The 20,421-nt window shown below is 42.2% G+C and overlaps 1 protein-coding gene across 1 annotated transcript in view; it reads left to right on the top strand.

Annotated features, from left to right (window-relative positions):
• Window positions 1-20,421, top strand: part of COPA (coat protein complex I subunit alpha) — a 191,404-nt gene that overhangs the window by 77,377 nt on the left and 93,606 nt on the right. Inside the window, exon 9 of the mRNA XM_086945342.1 lies at window positions 8-143. Within this exon, the coding sequence (XP_086801468.1) occupies window positions 8-143 (136 nt within the window). The remainder of the gene's footprint in view (window positions 1-7; window positions 144-20,421) is intronic.

Below are 20,421 nucleotides of genomic sequence, written 5' to 3' on the forward strand. Positions count from 1 at the left end.
ATTGCAGAATCCAAGGCTTGGGAAGTGGATACATGCCGCGGGCACTACAATAATGTTTCATGTGCAGTATTTCACCCACGTCAAGAGCTGATCCTCAGCAATTCAGAAGATAAGAGTATTCGTGTTTGGGACATGTCTAAGCGGTCAGTTCAATTATTCTCTTGCTTATTGTGTTTAACCTTGTTTCCCCTCCTAATTAATATGCAGTTGGTTTATGTTTTACTTTCCATCCATACACTTTGATACCTGCCCTAGGTTAGTCACATGTTATGAGCACTGTCCAAGTATTTGTTCAAATACATGTTTAACAGTTGGCTGTTTAATACACGAGCGTGTAACCAAAATGCTCATTGCTTTTATTAGTTGTCCTTTCTGGGTAAAAATACAAAATATTTGTGTTGTGCTTTGTCAAATCTTAAGTTCTAACCTGCTCACTTTTCCTTAAAACTCTCCATAAATCTTTGTAAATAGGTGATATGGATTTCTAATGTTTATAATATATGTTGTTGTCTAGATTTTGTAGTTTAGTTGCCTCTGTATTAGCTGATTAGGTTCCAATCAAGGAGCTTGTTAGTAAGGTATCAAGGAATATCTCTTAGGATGAGAAAATTGAGGCATTTCAAGACCCCCAGGATTTTCAGTGTGCCACAGTACTGCCTATATCCTACTCCTGTAATTAAATTCGGTTATTCACCTCCTTTGCATTTGTCCCCTGAACAATTTAAGCTTTCACCATTTGGGCCCTGTCTTTCCAGACAGGTTGCTCAGTCTGTAAACTTTTGTCAGGATGTAATTCTTCTTTGAACACAGTAGATGAGCAGACATACCTGTAAAAAGATGGTGAAGGAGTAAGCATACATTGTGAAACATCCATTTAAAAATGAATAAGCTACATATACACATTTGTAATTATTAGAATAAAAATATAGTTGTATGAAAGGTTGAGAAATAGTGGTATAACTTTATAATATCTTAATAAAAAGTGTGTTCCATAAGAGAAGCAGTTGTAGAATCTATATATTTTGTGAAAGAAGGAAAGCAAGAAAATAAAAGGAGAAGTAAGAGGAAGAAAAGAAAGGAGAAGCGAGATCTATAAAAGGAGTAAATATGAAAAGGAAGAAGAATAAATATTATGAGATAGATGAGTGTGAGGACAGGAATGTTGTAAAAGGTAACCATAATAAATCTAGTTTAGTCTTTTGATAAATAGAACAATGGGAAACAGATGCAATTCTGTGTTTATTGCAGATTAAATTCCACCAGAATATAAAAGATCATTTAGAATTGTCTTTCCTACATGTTAATATAACTTTAAGTGCAACAGCAATGAAAAGGTCAAATAAAAAAGTTTTCGATGGGATTTGGTCAAAATCAGGAGATATAGTACCTAAAAATATATTATGAATAACAAAAGGAACATCACAGGAAAAAAATAAATCGACATTTCGACCAAATAGCTTTCCAAAAATTATGGACCTTATGACAGTAATAAAGCAAGTGCATCAGTGATCCTTCAGAGGAAAGGCAAGACCAACATAACAATGAAATAGAGTGGTACATTTTATGAAGAAAGAGGGGAGTAATTACAACTTTACAACTCTATTAAAAATAAAATATAATGATTGTGTAATGTTAGCAGCTTTAGAGGTTTTCAAAATCTTTTGCCATAAACGATCCCATTGATGAATAGACAGCAATTGAGAGAAGTCTTGTTCCCAAGATAATTCAATAGAGGATGTGTTACAGGTGGTAGAGTGTGAGGATAGGGTTCTGTATAGAAAGGAAGCACTGGGAATTGGAACATGAAATAATGGTGTACTAGGGGTAAACTAAGTAGGGATAGGATCGGAGTTAAAACTTTGTAGGTAGGTTTGAATTACGGGAACTAATTTATTGTATTGCTGAATACAAGAGTCAGGTAGACTGAATTTCTCTTGGAGTTAAAGGAAAGGCATGATCGAGTTATTAAGTAACAATTGATGAACAAAGAAAATGCCCTTTTCCGTCCAATGTTTGTAGTAAAAAGATTTATGACGGAATTTAATGTGCTTATTAAACCATATGGAGGAGGAAAGAAAGGATTGATAAAGGTCAAAAGGTCTAAATCTTTGAAAAATAATGTGTGTATAAGGTGGTGAGAGTATTTTAAAATAGGATATTTGGAAATGAATTTACAATTGGACATAAACATAATGTCTTGAAAGGAAAAGTTCTGTAACAAGGAACGTTCAACAGCAACCCAAATTGGTATAGGTAGATCTAGATAATCTTTGGACATCGCATAAAATTGACAAATTAAAAAGCATTGTGGTACATTTTGAAATCGGGAAATCGAACACCCCCCTAAGATTTGGGATGAATTAATTCAGAAAGAGCAATACAAACCTGTTTATTGTTCCATAATAATTTAGTGCAAATAGAATTGATCTGAGAGAATTAATAATTAGGAATTTTAAAAGGTAGCATTGAGAGTATGAAAAGTATTTGGGGAACAATCATCATTTTAATCGTATCTAGTCTACCCACCAAGATAAAAATAATGGGGACCAGGAAGAAAGCAAATTAGTAATCTTGAGTTTTAATGCAGAAAAATTATGAAAGTAAAAGTATCCAAAATATTTGAGGAAAACCATGTACCTAAGTATTTAATTTTTGGGGGACACCAAGTAAAATCGGTGGTATCAAACATATATTGATAACATGATGAATTTAAAGGTAAAATCTCAGTTTTAGAAAAATTAAGTTTATAGCCCGAGACATTGGAAAACAAAGCAATCTCTGGTAAAAAAAGGGAGAAGAGATTTGCAGGGATTGGACATATCAATAAGATTGTCTACATAAGCCGATAATTTATTTTGATGAGAATTAAGATTAAAACCGGTAATATTAGGGTTATTTCTAATATGTTCAAGAAAGGGTTCCAGAAAAAGAGAAAGAGTAATAGAGATAGTGGACAACCCTGACGGGTACCTCGTTGCAGATGGAAGTAAGGCTAAAAAAGCTCATTGACAAAAACACAGGCACGAGGAGCAGTATATAATAATTTAATAAAAGAAATAAACTTTTGACCAAAGCCAAACCATTGAAGAGTATATAACATGAATTGCCAATTTATTCGGTCAAAAGCTTTCTCAGCATCCAGTGAAAGGGCAGCTAAAGGAGAGAAGTACTTCTTTCCAAGGGCTAAAATATTTGAGAACATTCTAGCATTCTCAGAGGCAAGTCGGCCTTTGACAAAACCAGACTGATCCGGTTTGATAAAAAGTGGGATGTTTTCTAAGCATGAAGCTAAAAATGTTGCAAAGACTTTAGAATCATAATTAATTACGGAAATAGGTTGAATTTTTACAGAAGGAGGAACCCTTGGCAGGTTTGGGAATTACAATAATAAGGGCTTCTAAAAAAGAGCCACATGCTTTGGAGTTTAAGAGAAATGAGTTAAAAAGATTTAATAATATTGGTGCCAAAATTGAGGATCAACCTAAGAATAGCTCAATTGAGAAACCATCTGGTCCCTGTACTTTGGCCTTTCTTTAAAGATTTCAGAGCATTTGTTATAATTTGAAGGGAAAGATCCTTCTCAAGGGGTAAAAATGTGTCAGGAGGGGAATAAGGTTTGGGGATATCTTGAAAAAATGTTTCAAGATCTTTTTCAGAAAGGCGAGTATCCTCTGTATATAGAAATTGGCAATATGATTGGAAGGTATCAATAATGTCAGTCGGTGGAAAGAAGTTTATTGGTTGTTTCTAAATCAATAGGACCAATCTTTTTATGATTTAGATTCAATCTTAAGAAGGATATTGCAAGCATCAACAGTGGCAATTTTATTTAATGAAGTTTTAGCTTTAATTAATTCTTGCAAAGCGGAGGAGGATTTGAAACAATAGTAACTGTGGTGTAGGGTTTTAATTTTTACAAGAGTTTCTTGATATTTAGTTTTAAGTGATTTATTTTCTTTGCAGAATAAGCAATGGTAAAGGCTCTAAATGAGGCTTTAAAGGCATCCCAATTATTATGAACTGAAGTGTCTGAGGGTTTATTGAATTGAAAAAATTCATTAATAAAGGAGGTTGCTTCTGAGATAAAGGTTGGATCTGAAAGTAGGTGGTTATTAAAACGCCAACGGCCCTCTTTACAAGTGGTAAGTGATAGATCAAAAGAGGCAGAGATGGTGGCGGGATCAGAGATAAAAATAGCAACAATTTCTGAGCAATAGAGACATGGGAGTAATGGTTTAGATACCATAATACAGTCAATACAGGACATAGTATGGTGTACAGGAGAAAAGAATGTACATTTAGAAGTGTCAGGATTACATATTTTCCATACATCATAGAAAGGACGATAGGTGATGGCAGATTGTAACGCGTTATGGGTTTTGTCAGGCTTTAATTTATAGTTAGATTTTCTATCCAAAAAGGGATCCAGCCAATTGTTAAATCGCCACCAACATTTATATTGGGATTAGAGATTGGAGAGTTTCAATTTAATGCAGTTCCAAAATTGGGGATCAGGTTTAACGGGACCATAAATATTTTAAAATGTGACTTGCGTTTTATTAATTATAGCATCAACCATAACCCGTTGTCCATTAGTATCACAATCTGTTGATACAATTTGTGCATTAATTGATTTATGAAATAAAATAGCAACACCACCATGACGGTCAATAGCAGGTGAAAATACAATTTTATTAACCCATTGAAGTTTAAGTTTAAGAGGTTCCGCATCATTACAGTGAGTTTCCTGTAAAAAGGCAACATGGGAAATAAGTTTGGATAGGTGAGAACAATACCTTTTGACGTTTGATATGATGACCTAAACCACGTACATTCCACGAGGCAACGTTAAACATGTTGAGGGGAGGAACATAAGGAAACAGGAACAATAAGCTGCAGGACCAATGTAAAACAAAAAGAAACAACATTTACCATATGGTAACAATAACGCACTCAGCCGGATAGGAAAGATGTAGTGATAAGAAACTGGCAAGAAATATCCAAAGAACAAAAAGAAAGCGTAAGAAAGAGAAAAAGAGACGGAGCAAGGAAACAGATCAAGGAGAAGATTCCAGATCTGAAAAGAAAAAAAGTAATAGATATGAGATAAATGTGGTGACACCAAAAAGACAAGAAACGTCGGAAAAAAGAAAATGGGTAAGAAGAGGCCTCGTGAGGAATAAAGAAATAAAGAATGGAGAATAGAAAAGGAGGAAAAATAACAAGATGAACAAAGTCATGTGAGGAATTGGAGTCATAAAAAGAGTAAAGGGTGAACAAGTATTAGAAAGGGGAATGAGGTGAACAGAATAGTAAAATAACAATCGATAAACTTTTATAACAATATATATCAATTTGTTACATAAGAAAACGTTTGGGCGTAGAGCCAGAAATTCTTTACGAAGAGCGTTTGTTGCATTGGATACGTCTTGGGAGGTAAAGATATTGTGTCCCGACCAAATAAGATGACGTTTGAGCTTCACAGCCTTCCGAACATGCATAAGTTCAGTAAATTCCAGGAAGAGCATTATAATACCATGTGGCTTGTTTGAAGTAGGATGGATGCGAACCAGACGATGTGCACGCTGTATATTGAGAGGTGAGGAGAATTGAAGACCTAAAAGTTCTGGAAGAAATTTCTGAAAAAAAAACACCATGTCGGGCCCCTCAATATTTTCCGGAAGTCGATAAAGGCGTAGGTTATTCCTTCAGTTTTCAAGGTTGTTAGACCTGTCTGGCCCTTTGCGTAGTCCCTCCAATTTATTATTTATTTTGTCCCCTTTTTGCCCCTCATGCCTTTATTTATTTTTGTGTCCACTAGATTTTTATGGTGTTGGTCTGGGGGATAGGTGCTCTTTCGCCCTCATAGTTTTTCACCTCAGGCCTAAATGCCTTTCCTGACGGGAATTCCCTTGGAGTCACAAAATGGTGGCTACCAACTGTCACAACTGTCATACCTGGGACCTGTCCCATAGGATAGAGTAGGGCATTCCAGAACCTTCTGGACCTCTGAGGGTCAGCCTATATAAGGCGGAATGCTGGTCAGCCATTTTGTCTTGCAGTGTAGGCTGGCTGGAGTTAAGGCTGGAGTATAAGGCGGGGTAGGATCGTCAGAGGGTTGACCTCCCATTGTAGGGACGCTCCTTACTGGTTCACCACCCTTCTCCCCTTATAGTTGTTGACCTGACCCTACCTGTAGGAAATCCTGAAGATTCTGGGCGCCTTTTCTCTTCCGGTCCCAGAGGAAAGAGTGGGTGAGAGAGGTCACACTGGAGTGAAGCTCCCTCCACTGCCCAGTGAAGAAAAAGGGGTCCTGGTGCAGATTAAGAGTGAGAGTTTCCTGTCTGCCTTTGTCAGAATCCACAAGAACAGAGAGCATAGGAGGACTTATCAGACTTCCAACCGAGTTTCCCCCACCCCCTGTGGTTACCTCTGGTGTTAACTCGCCTCATCAGGGGAAGTGGGATCTTCCTGGTTGGGGCTTGGAATCAAGCGCCCGGCGCAGTGTTGCCGAGGGAAACTGTCCATGTGGTGAAGGCTGCCCTCATCTCTCTACTCCTGGTGGCTGAGACGGTGAGATCGTGTGAGGAATCCCATCCCCTACTGCTCGGTGCGGGGGACTGTCCGTGTGGGGAAGGCTGCCCCATCTCGCTGTGCCCGTCGGCTGAAGCAGAGGGTTCGTTTGGAGAGGTTTTGCCCCCAGGCACTGCTCAGGTCTGGCGGACTGAGTGCGGGTCCCGGGGCGTGGGCGGAACCCAAGGAGGAGGTTCCGTGCAGCTGAGGAGACTCTGATCTCAAAACACTACCCGCCCGCGCATGCCCAGTCACTCAGCTTCCCTCTCGGAAGGCGGAGATTTCACCGGTGAAGGAGGCGGCCGGGAGGTGAGCATCGGCTCCTCGTCGCTTGTGTGCCCTCTTTCCCTGCATCCGCTCTATCAAGGAGGAGCGGTCTGGTGCGGGAGAGGAGGGACGAGGGGCCGCGACATCTACCTGAGGAGACTGGTTCCTTTTGTCTTCCCCCCCAACGAACGGAGACACAGGCCCAGTGGGCCCAACACAAAAAGAAGTAAGGAGAGGTTGTGAGGGGGAAGTTGGAGGCCATAGATTCTCTTTCAAAGGAGCAAAGACTTCCGGTTGGCCATACGAGGATTGGGCTAGCACTGGGCAATGCCCATCAAGTTTCTTGAAAGGATCTTCTGAGACCTAATATTGAATGCAGATTGTTCCCCTTCTGTGATTAAATATCTATATACCAACCCCCTTTGAGACAGCTCTAGTGAAGAGCTTGCATAGAGTAAATGAAGTGAGTAAGGCTAGCCAATTCTACTGGAGACAAAGATGGAGAGGGGGTAAATGTATAAATCACTTCAGAGGAGTCAAGTCTAGTAAAGTTTGGAGGAGTGTAGACACTGCTCCCTGGAGACCAATGTAATGTGCTGTTAAGCTGGAAAGCTGATTAGTGAAATAATTTGGCAACTGTTGAATGATTAATAATTTCCCTGCTTGACATATGGTATTGAACTGCGTTAACTGAAGTTTATTAATAGACAAAAGAGAAAGTATATTTTTATAAAACCGCTCATATTTTTACACAAACATTGGTGTAGTGTCATTTTTGAGTGATATTGCATTGAATTACTGCTGGGTGGTTTGCAACCTTTACACATGTGCCTCTGTTGATATTGTCTTACCCTAGGCCAGGCTACCCTAGGTGACCTGACAACATTAGGTTCCAACAAAGGTCTTCAGTGTGTAGTTTCAATTTGTGGATCTCATGCTCTAATAAATGAATTTTAACAGAGATATCTTGAAGGTCTCCCACACATTGCTCGAGGTCCAACACCTTTCCCTTCATAATGATCCATCGGTCCTCTATTTGATTTAGCTTTTCATTGGTAGTGGACATAAAAGGTTGAAGACCACATACCTCATCTATAATAGTCAAGAACAGGATTGTGTGAGGATAGAATAGGAGAAGGTGGATCATTCTTGTGTCTTTTGGGCTTTGCACCTGTTGAGGCTGTTTTAGGATGATCACTGGCCATCTTAGGTTGCTGGATAAGTCGATGAGTAGTGAATAGTGTAGGGCGGATTCGGCCCATAAACTAATGAGGACAGCAGGGGTAATAAATAATCATTAGCAAGCTAACCAGAGTGAGGAAATGTAAAATCCACTGGAAAGCAACATAGATATTTACCCCACTGAAGAGCAAGACGACACCTCAAAGAATAGACAGAACCAGCCTAAGTACATTAAGGAAAATACATTGACCTCCTACAAAATGTTATAGAACGCTGAATTTCTTTAACAAAACATGATGAATTGGTAGTATCCTTTAGTGTAATGCTAGTGATGTGCAGCATTTAAAGAGAAAAGTAAGATCAGAAGACCCTTTTCCATTCCACATGAATCTGAATTGTAGGACCCAAAGCAGCAGGTTATTGAATAACTATGAAGCTGGCAGTATGGCTATTTTAGGAGTCATATTGTAAGTACCATCGGAGCTTAGCTGATGTGAGGAAACATGACGCAAACGCTGCGGTTCAAAATGGCAGTCGTTCGCAATTTCTTAAGGTGATGCAGATCGCAGCAGCTCCTAGGTTCAATGGACACGGTGAAGTATTGGAATTTAGCTGAAAACACTCACTGTCATTTCATCCCGTCGGGACCACAAGCGAAATGCAGATTAATTCAAGAAGAGAGTTGGTATTATCTTTTAGCGTAATGCTAGTAACATATAGCATTTAAAGAGAAGAATAAGTTCAAAGATATATATTTTCCATACTCCATGTAGCTGAATTGTAGGACTCCAAGCAGCAGGTTATTGGAAAACTATGAAGCTGGCAGCGTTGATAAACAAGGAGGCATATTGTAAGTACCATCAAGCTCAGATGACGTGAGGAAACCTAGCGCGAACGCCATGATTCAAAATGGCGACAGTTCGTGATTTCCTGAGGTGATGCAGACTGCAGTGGCTCCTGGGCTCAGTGGACACGGTGAAGCAATGGAATCCAGCAGAAAACACTCACCGCAATTTCATCTCGGCGGGACCGCAGGCTAAACACAAGTTCATTCAGTAAAAGAGGCGTATTTAGAAATAAACGCTCCGCCACTGAGCAGAGCTAGAACGGACCGCCGTCTTGTATTGGCGTCCAAGCCACGCCCCTTTTGTTTGTTTTATTGATGTACATGTATCTGGGCTGTGTTTTTGCATGTTGGATTTATGGAACTCAGCACAACTTTCAACAGGGTTAACAAGGAGAAGCTTTGGTCCTCATGTTGCGGATAAGGGCTGACCCTCAATCTTTGTTTGGTGTAATTTACATTGAATTTGTCAACCTAAGTGAGAATTGGGGACGGGGTGGAAGGCACTGCCCATTTTAATCTTAATCAGGGAGTTCGCTAAGGCTGCATCTTGGCTTCTTTTTTGTTCACTTTATATGTGAATTACCTTAAAAAAATCATTAATTAAATTTAGCAAATATTTGCCCAAAGTTGGTTATGTTCAACTCCTTTACTATTATACACAGACCTAATTTAACGTACGGCCCTGGGACTAGAAGTTTTACTCCACCAATCCATGGAAATTATGGACATTCTCAACTTAAACCTACATTTTGCTCAGTCCCATGTTATGATGTTAGGCCCCTGGAACACCAGGACTAGATCGTATTGCGTCAAAGGCAATCCTCTCAGTTGAGTATCTGTATTCCCCTACTTGGGAGTTCTCTTTGACTTTTCTGGCCACCTTTGGCATCTGCCGGATGACACACGCTCTCTAGAAGCATAGTGTCTGTGTTTGACTTTGCCTCTAGTCTGGGCCACAAGTCTCTCAAGACTATGATCGCTATTTTTAGAGCCAAATACGTTGCCATAGCATCATAGGGCAGCGGCATATGGAGGACACTATTGAGGCTTTGCTGCAAGTCCTAGAAAATAAGTTAAGAAACCTACTGTAACCTTTTCCAAGCTCCTGGTGCTACCAGAGAAGGGCAACAAACGGGTTTTAGTTACAACAGGTTTTATTGACCGGAGTAGGTGGTCTGAACAGGTCTGTCGTAATACAGGGGGTCTACGGGGAGATCGGCTCCGGGATCTTCTTCGTCGACTATCTAAGTATTGAGTCCTCCGATAGCCGGTCTGGCTTCGTCGGGTTGTGCTGTCGTTTGGGTCCGTCTTGCCACCAGCTCGTCCCCAGGACCGGAGGGAAAACAAACAAAAGGCACTCGTGAGAGGGTTGTCCTTCTCGGACAGCGGTCTTCGGGAAAGGGAGTGAGGAAGCAAACCCACACGTGCTCCTGTCCTCCCATCTCAGTGAGGGGGTCGTGAGGGGGGGGGGGGGGGGGGTCGTGCTCGGGATAGGGTAACGTGGAACTAGGGTATCGGTTACTTTGCTACCGGACCGCCCTTCCGTCCCACCCAGCCCCTGAAACGATTACGCACCTGAGCAAGCCACGCACCTCCCCCGGGTGAGTGGCTGGGCGGCTCGTGGAATCGTTGGCCTCCAGGCGTATCCTCGGCAGTCGGGGCTCCTTGTCCTCCACGATAGGTCTGCTCCGTCTTGCTCTCTACACTCCTTCGCCGTTCCTTCTCCTCCTCTCCACTCCAGGTGTACAAGCACCTCTCCTCGTCCCGGACTTCCGCTTTTGTCGGAGTTCCGTCACTCCGTAGCTCCGCCCACTCGTCCGCTCCTTGGAAATTAAAGGGCCAGTCACAGTCTCTCTCCTGGTACGCTGTTACCTCGTCTCCTGACCCTTGATAATCTGTCTGCTGAGGGACATAAGAGGAATTAATGGCAGTATTCGGCGTAGTCTCTGGCATGGGTACGTTAACAGATCCCGGAACGGGGAGCCCGGTCGGGGTCACCCCGTTACACCTACTTTCTCTCACCCAGAGCACATACTGTTCAAGTTCGAAAATTTGTATAGCGCACTACTCACCCAGAGGGTCTCAAGGCGCTTGGGGGAGGGGGGGGTACTTTACTTATCGAATATCCAAGTTTTTAGTTGCTTTCTGAAGGAGAGGTGGTTCTGTGTAAGGCGGAGGTGGGTGGGGAGAGAATTCCAGGTTTTGGCCGCTAAGTAGGAGAAGGATCTTCCCCCCATGGTGGATCTATGGATGCGCGGAATTGCGGCGAGGGCTTGATTGGACGATCGTAGTTGGCGGGTGGGGGTATAGAAGGACAGTCGCGTGTTGAGGCATTCGGGTCCTAGGTCGTAGAGGGCTTTGTGTGCGTGGGTGAGGAGACGGAACGTTATTCTCTTGTTGACGGGGAGCCAGTGGAGATCTTTCAGGTGACCGGAAATGTGAGCTTGACGGGGGATGTCCAGTATTAGTCTGGCTGAGGCGTTTTGGATGCGTTGGAGTTTTTTCTGTAGTTTGGCTGTGGTTCCGGCGTAAAGGGTGTTTCCGTAATCCAGTCGGCTTGTGACCAGTGCGTGGGTGACCGTCTTTCTTGTTTCGGTGGGGATCCAGCGGAAGATTTTTTTGAGCATGCGTAGGATGTTGAAGCATGATGATGAGACGGCGTTGACTTGTCTGGTCATCGAGAGGGAGGAGTCCAGGATGAAGCCCAGGTTACATGCGTGGTCCGTAGGTATGGGTGCGGTTCCCAGGGCCGGTGGCCACCCTGAGTCGTCCCAGGCAGCGGGGGATGAACCTAAGATGAGGACTTCCGTTTTGTCCGAGTTCAGTTTTAAACGGCTGTTCTTCATCCACTCGGCTACTTCTTTCATTCCTTCGTGTAAGTTGGTTTTGGCGGTGTTTGGGTCTTTGGTGAGGGAGAGGATCAGCTGGGTGTCGTCTGCGTAGGAGATGATGTTGAGGTTGTGTTGGCGTGCGATGGATGGGATGGGACTCATTTATATGTTGAAGAGGGTGGGACTGAGTGATGATCCTTGTGGTACGCCGCAGATGACTTCGGTGGCCTCTGATCTAAAAGGGGGGAGGCGGACTCTCTGGGTTCTTCCGCCGAGGAACGCGATTATCCTGTCCAATGCTTTTCCATGTATTCCGACTTTGCTAAGGCGTTGTATGAGGGTGCTATGACAGACTGTGTCTCTAATCCTCCACGAGGAACTAGGGATTGGGTAGTTATAGGATATATTGATACTTCAGCCTTTACTCCTCTAGATCTGTGTGTTTGTCCACCTGAGCTTTTTAATCTTTTCATTTTGAAAGATTGCCTGGCTCTTGATCGTGCTGCCTGTGTTCCATAGACCAGTTACATTAAGGCTGGCTCTATTAGGCTATGCCGTCCTGAAATGTATAATCACCCTGAAACTTTAGTTGTAGAGTATCTCCTCTGGAGTAAGGAAGATTTTGCGGAATTGAAGGCAATCTTTCTTGGCTGGGGATAAAGTAACCGTAAGAGCCTATGGACCATGTTTTCAATTGAACCGTACTGTAGGTATACTTGTTCACCATGGAGAAGTGATGCTTTATCCCCTCACTGCCTGTGCTGAAAATGACTCCACTACCTACATAATTGCCAACATACGTGTTCGGCTTATCAGAAGAAAAATTACACACTATAGATGTGTGTGTGGCTCGGATGATGCAGAAGCAAATAATGTAAAAAAAATAATTAATGGACCCCAGGCAAGTCTGTAAATTCTCTGAAAAGTGTCTTTGGATGACATCTGGACTTTCATTTTATATTTAATCTCTTCAGGTATCAAAGTTCAGTGTTGTAAATATTAAGTGACCAATTTTAAAACAAAAACATTTCTTGTCATCTTGAGACAGTCTAAGGTTATTGGGCAGTATCTGGTACAGTACAGTCATTTTCCATTGTTTTCCGAAGGCCACAGTACTAGTGCACTCCTAACTGGATAGCCAAGACTCTTTTCCTTCATTCACAGAGCAGCTTGGCGATCCTGTGCCGTCAAGAATGTCTTACTCCATCAAACGGACCTCACCAGATCCAGGCCAGGCCAGTCCAAAAAGTCGATTTCTGAGCTCAGCAGTGTTAACCTATGGGAGGAAAATCCTATGCAGTTTAATGGTTCTTGTCAGCGACTTATGGCAGGACCCTACTCCAGTAGTCAGGGTGAGCGGTGGGCAGGGTCCAAGGCAGCACCAGCTGCACTAGGGTGGCCTGGTGTAGAGGTGCAAAACTGTTCTGGGTGCCCAATGTTTTCCAATGAAGTAAGGTTGTGATAGAAAGAGGCTGCAGGAGGGGACAATGTGACCAGTCCGGTGAAACCAACGAGTGGCTTCGGTTCTTTCAATGTTGGGGCATGTGGGGACTCCTTTAGTCCTCTTTTTCTCAGGACGAGCGTCCGGGTGCAGAAAGTCTTTGGGGTGTAGGGTTTCTCCATTCGGCAACATTCACGTTTGAGGGGGGGTTTCCAACAGAGGCTGCAGGCATCAACTGGGATTTCACAAGAAATCACTCCACAGTGGACTCGGTAACATAAGGGCTTGGGGGACCAGGCTGACCCAGTTGGCCCACTTCGACACGGGCTGGGGGGCTCTGGTGCAGTGGTTATTGGCAAAGTCGAGTTTTGGTGGGGCCGGAGTGATTTTGGTCCTTATTTTGTTGTCTGCTGGATACATGGGACAAATCCGCTGTCCCTGGGGAGGTCTTGGTTCCTGGGTGAAGGCTGGCAGGTCTCCCGGGCTTTGGGGACTCAACGACTGCAGGACAAGTCGACTTTTGCTGCAGTAGGCTAAGTAATCAGGCAGGCCGGTTGTTAGCAAATGTTGTGAAGAAACGAGGTAGACAAAGGTTTGTAGGTTCAGGAACAGATTTAATCTTCTTAGAGGAACAGCTTGACATCCACAAGGACTGGCAACAAGCGCGGTCCAGCACCAACTGACCAACATGGAACTTCCAACAGGGAAGCTAGATAAAGCATTCTAAATTCTAAGAAACCTGTGTGCTGGGAAGCACGCAGGTGGCATACAACACACCTCCCCCCATTGAATAAAAAAAAAACAAGAAAAAAAACTAAGAACAAACATAATCTTTCATTTTAACAGGTGGATGAGAAACACGTGAACTTCTCCTAATTACACAATCAGAAGAACCCTGGACAGAGTCATCTTGAACAACGGGATTGTCACCAACATCACCACAATGACCTAAGACTTCTGAAACACCATCAGAGTTGTCAAAATTCGGTGAATCAAGAGTGGTGGCCAAAGGTTCATTAGAATAAAGAGAATCATTAGGCAAAACATTTTGAGAATCTTGCAAAGAAGAAAAATTATCCAAAAAGTTCTGATCATCATTAACATCACACAAATGGGAAGAAATTTTCCTAGAGTTAAGGAATGATTAGTCAGATCTAACAATAGATACCCGTCTAAAATTCCAGATCTTCCCCCCTTCAACACGTACAGCTTTACTGAAAACTTAGGTTACTGTGACAGGATCCGACCACTTAGCCCAGCCTTTAGAGAAATAATTTCCAAGTTTCACACGAACCAAATCACCAATTCTAACCTTGTGGCTAGAGACCTTCTTGTTCGAACATCTGCCCATTTTTTCCTGATAAGTCTTCACACGTTCTCTCACCTTCGTAAGATCAGGACCAGAAACAACAGACTTATTAGGTTTCAACCAACAGGGCAACAATTTAGAACCGGCTTTGCGACCCCTCAATAATTCAAAAGGAGAACCAGTTACAGAATTAGTAGAAATCCGATAGGTAAGTAAGGTAGCACGTAGAGCTTTCCTCCAATCCAAACTGTTCTTAACAGCCAACTGAATTGACTCCTTGACCACTCTGTTAAAACGCTCAGTTTGACCATTGGCCTGGGGATTATAATTCGAGACCCTCTTATGAGTAATCCCATGTTCTCTAAAAAAACACTTCAATCTCCCTGCTTGTAAACTGTGTACCATTGTCAGAAATAATCTCAGAAGGAAGACCCTCACGACTGAAGATGTTACTCAGAAAATCAATGACTTGACTAGAAGTAATCTTATCAACAATTTTTACCTCTGGCCATTTCGAGAAATAGTCAATTAAGACCAAACCATAAACTTCCTTACAACCATGCAAATTCAAAGGGCCAATAATGTCAATCCCTAATCTACTCCAAGGACCCTCAGAATACTCAATAGGAGTGACAGAAGTGGAAAGAGGTTTAACAGACTTATCACTATTAGAACAACAGGGACAGTTCCTAACCCATCTGTCAACAACAGCGTCCATTGAGGGCCACCAATAGTACTCTCGCAAACGCCTCTTAGTTGTAGACATACCCATGTGGCCTTCATGAGCAATACTAATCAAATTTTCCCTGACCGAGAAAGGAGGAATAATCTTATCACCTCTGGAGACAATATTGTGAAAACACATAAGTTTGTCACTGACCTTAAAGAAAGAACTCAAATCCCCCGAAAGTTTCCTTTCCTCAGGCCATCCACGCTTAAGATAAGTATCCACGAGACAGAGAGTGTTCTCTTCCAACATGGCTTTTACCCAAACATCCTCTGAAATAGCACTCAAATCATTCATATTGATATCTTTCATGGTGTAAACTACATCACATTCTTTAGAAGGTTCATTATCCAGATGAGGCAAAGCCAACCTAGACATGCAATCAGCATGCACATTAAGTCTGCCAGGAATATACTCGACAGTACATTGATACTCTTGTAACTTGGCAGCTAATCTGGCCAAGCGAGCTGTTAAAACCCTACCACCATTCGCAGCTAGCATATTAACAAGGGGTTTGTGGTCAGTTCTGAGAACGAACTGCCTAAAATGCTGAGCAGCCCAAGTACATGCCAACAATTCTTTTTCAATAGTAGAGTAATTATACTCAGCACCCTTCAAAGTTCTAGAAGCGTATGAAACAATACACTCTTCACCAACACCTCTCTGGAGAAGAACAGCTCCTAAACCACTGTTGCTTGCGTCAACAGCAACAATGCATTCCTTACCCACAATGAATGGTTTAAGAAAAGGAGCAGAACAAATTTCCTTCTTTAAGTCATCAAATTGCAATTGTTGCTCATTACCCCAGGAAGATTTAGCATTTTTTTTCAATAAAATACGAAGAGAAGACACTTTAGAAGCATAATTCTTAAGAAATTTGCTAAAATATTCAGTTAAACCAAGAAAGGAAACAATTGGTCCTTATTGATAGGAGCAGGAGCTTTGGAAATACTGGCAATATGATCAAACTTAGGTTTAATTCCTTCTTTGGAGATTTCATGACCTAAATATTGAACTTTCGGTTGCCTAAACTTACACTATGAGAATTTGAGTGTTAACCCTTTCGATTGTATATTTCCTAAAACAGCTTTCAGGTTCTCATCATGTTGTAGTTCATCATTGCCGAATACAAGGATGTCGTCCTGAAATGCGATAGCACCCTTACAACCTTCCAACATTTCTTTCATCAGACGTTGAAAGACAGATGCAGCACTCGCAAGACCGAAAGGCATGCGTAAATAGCGAAACATACCCTCAGGTGTAACAAAGGCAGTCAAGTTCTTGGATCCCTCATGTAAAACAACCTGATGATATGCGCTAGCAAGATCTAGAGTGGAAAACACACATGCGCCAGAAAGGGTGGAAATAAGTTCATTAATTTTAGGTAAGGGGTGCATGTCAGTCCAGATTTCCTTATTTAAGCTGCGAAGGTCCACACATAAGCGGAGTTCGCCCTTGGATTTAAGGGAAAGAAAAATGGGGGAAACCCAAGGAGAAGACTCAATGGGTTCAATGATATTAGTTTTAACTAAATCGTTGAGAACATCTTTCAATTTATCGCGATAGGCTAGGGGAACATTTCTAACCTTATGCCTAACAGGTACTGCATTGTCTTTAAGAATAATTTTGTGTTTGAAATGGGTATACTGACCCAATTTTTCTTCAAACACTTTAGGGAAAATATTCTTAATATTATCAACAAATTCATTATTACTGGAAATAACAGCTAACACTGGCGGTGAAAAATTAGGATCAATATAAACTGGGGGTGAAGCATTAGGATCCAGTTTGATTCCCATCTCTTTCTGGTGGGGCCAACCCAAGATGGATTCACCTTTGCGAGCAATGTAGATTTTAGCATTTGTGGACCTGTCTTTGAAAGATACCTTGGCCCAAAAGAAACCTATTAATTCTATTTTGTGTCCAGTATAACTGCCAGGTCTGATATCAGGGTTAAAAAACTCTCTATTAGGCCATAAATCTTCAAACAGATCCAAGCTAATGATAGAATACCATGCACAAGAGTCTACTAACATGGAAATCTCATTGCCATCAATGTTAAAAATGCTAGAAGGAAAACTTTTACAATCATCAGAAGAAATACATGAAATGCAGTTGAACTCGCTGAATTCTTCAACAAATTCTTCATCATCAAAAGAAATACAGTTAACTTTTTGAGACGAACGACACATTTTCCCAAAGTGTCCTGATTTTTTACATTTAACACAGATTTTGTTAAGAGCAGGACAACTCTTAAAATTTCCCACATGTTCAAAACTACCACATCTATAACATATTATAAATGTACGTCTATTGTTAAATTTATTTTCTTTTATAGAACCATCTTTTTTGAAAGTAGAAGGAAACATTTTCTTCTGAACTGGTTGAGTTTTCACAAGTGAAACCTCTGGTATAGATTCTTGTATTTTAACAGAAAGACTTTGACTTTGACCTCTTATTTCAGTAACACACTTTTCAGATTGCTCAATCCCTTTGGCTATATTTACAACAGCCTTAAGTGAAGTCTCAGTACCCAACCATAATCTTTCTTGGATTTTCTTGCTTTTGGTCTTCATCATTATTTGATCACGAAGAACCTGTTCATAGTTAATAGTGTCAAAAGCACACGATCCAGCTAGAGCACGTAAGGCAGAAATATAATTTTCAATAGACTCGTTATCTTTTTGAGCTCTAGAATAGAACTTAAAACGCTCCATGACAGTGTTAACCTTCTTTCCAAATCTAATGGTGAGTTGTTTAACAGCAGTCTCAAATACATCAGATTCAGCATCAGAATCTTCTAATGGAGGTAGATCTGACAACACTTTGATGCCCTGACCACCTAAAGACAAACGTAAAAGATCTAATTTCCTTTTGGAAGAACAACCATCTTCTTCAAGAACACTTACGTAAGCAAGAAACATGGGATACCACAAATCCCAATCCATTTTAGGATCACCAGCAATAGGTAAGAAATGAGGTGGTACCATAATATTTGACATTGTAAAATAATTAGAGAAATCAATGAAATGAAAAACCAAATAAAAGAAAAGAAATGTTCCTAAAATGTTATTATCGAGAATACATACAAAGCGTGTGCATCGCTGTGGATTACTGTGAAGATCCTGTAGAAGAATTGTACTTCAAAGCGACAGATCGTTGAGGACAGGAAAAAAATCGGAATTCGTGATGATTTCCCAATCCAAAATGGCCGAAACTTAAGGAAACGCGATGATGTCACACCAAGAATCCTCAGCGTACCCAGAATACACTGCGATGGTGAAGAGAGTGTTGCTGCAATGCCGCGTTCGAGGAGCAAGTCACGAGCAGATTCTCGAGGGCACACGGTAAGAGAAACTGACCGTTGATGCAGAGAAATGCTAGAATACTATTAAACGTGGGTAACGATGAAAGTTAATAGAAAAAAATATATATATATATCCCGCTAGGATAGCTTAACGATCTGCCGCAGGTGCAATCAGAAGCACAGTTTTAAATTAACAGCCGCTGTAGCGTTCAAGCGCTGAAATTCATACTCAAGTGAAATAATTAAATTAGAGACCAGCCGCCGGTGCAATCAAGGCACGGTAATAAAGGAAAACGGCCGCTGGTGCTATCAAGGCACAAGTAAAGCAAAATAAAGTACCTTACTTTTGAAAAGATACGAAGTGAACGCTGTATCCTCTATAGATCCCGTTTCATGGAACACTGCTCCCACTGTCGCCAATGTGTTGTGAAGAAACGAGGTAGACAAAGGTTTGTAGGTTCAGGAACAGATTTAATCTTCTTAGAGGAACAGCTTGACATCCACAAGGACTGGCAACAAGCGCAGTCCAGCACCAACTGACCAACATGGAACTTCCAACAGGGAAGCTAGATAAAGCATTCTAAATTCTAAGAAACCTGTGTGCTGGGAAGCACACAGGTGGCATACAACAGCAAAGAGACCAATTTCCACGGGAACGAAGAAGGATCCCTCCACCTCCAGGACACAGAAGCAAGAATGCGGTATGAAAAACACACCCCTGTCTACTGTCCCCTAAAAGTATGAGGGAATAACCCAAGGAGTGTCCACCACTCTCCTCATACGAGGGGGTCAGCTTGTAGTAGGAAGAGTCTCAGGTGGTGGTCCAGGCTAGGAAACAAAACCAGGTCACACTTTGTAATACACACTGACTAAATAATGCAGAAACTAGTTAGAACATTGACATGTGTGGTTGCACCAGGTATTCTTACCCCAATTGAAAGTCGGGATCTCCTTATCGATGAGTTCAGGGAAGAGGGACTCAGGAGATCCAATGGACAGGCCAGCACAGTTAGAACTCACGAAGGACTCACACAGCAAACACTCCAAGGAAAACAATAGAGGGAATGAGGTGCACCACCCGGCTGTATGGGGGTCAGAACAGCGGAGCAGTAACACTCTCAGAAGGAGAGACACCCGGCCCTCAGAATCCCAGGGCGGAGCGCTCTCTCTCAAAAGGGTATCAAACACAACGGAATACAAACAAAGGATACTAGCGTAATAGGACAGGAAGGAATAGAATAGTTACGAGCAGAACGCCCGCAAAATGCGTGAGGAATGGTAGGGGAAGGAGGCGAGCAAGACGCCTGCAAAATGCGTGGGAAAAGGTAGGGAAACAAACCATGCACGCTCGAGCGATATCGAAGGAATGCCGAAGACCGGCAAGAATACCTCACAGCGTTCAAGGAAGGTGAGGTACTGTGGGGAAAGGTAGGAGAACAGCAGCAGGCAGGTAACTCTCCACAAACGCCCAGCGGGAATTGCAGCACGCCACGGAGGACGCTGACAGGAACCAGGAAGAGGAGAAGGGGGCGTGGAACTGGAAGAGTAAGCCAAGCAACGGCTACGCACCGACGCGTCTCCTTAAACGCGTTAGGGAGTGTCAACAAATTGCAAGTACCCGATTCTGGTTAGGGTTATGGGTGAAATACCGGAATCGTAGCAATCTCATGTCACTGTTTGCTAAAACCTAACACCGGTGGGGTCGGCGCCAAGTAAATGTAAATGTATAGGCATTTATATAGCGCACTACTTACCCGTAGGGTCCCAAGGCGCTTCGACCGCTGCGAAACCCTTCCTGGCTTCCCTGAGAGATGGTCCCTTAATGGGTATCTCCAGGGTGAGACCAGGCATCCCCGGCGGTCTGGTGGGGCCGTTAGTGAAGATGAGGCAAGCTAATGCCCAGAGTTGCCGAGTGTGATCGCTGATCAGAGTGGGCA

This window comes from Lissotriton vulgaris, chromosome 12 (genome assembly GCF_964263255.1).
Source record: "Lissotriton vulgaris chromosome 12, aLisVul1.2, whole genome shotgun sequence".
NCBI lineage: Eukaryota > Metazoa > Chordata > Amphibia > Caudata > Salamandridae > Lissotriton > Lissotriton vulgaris.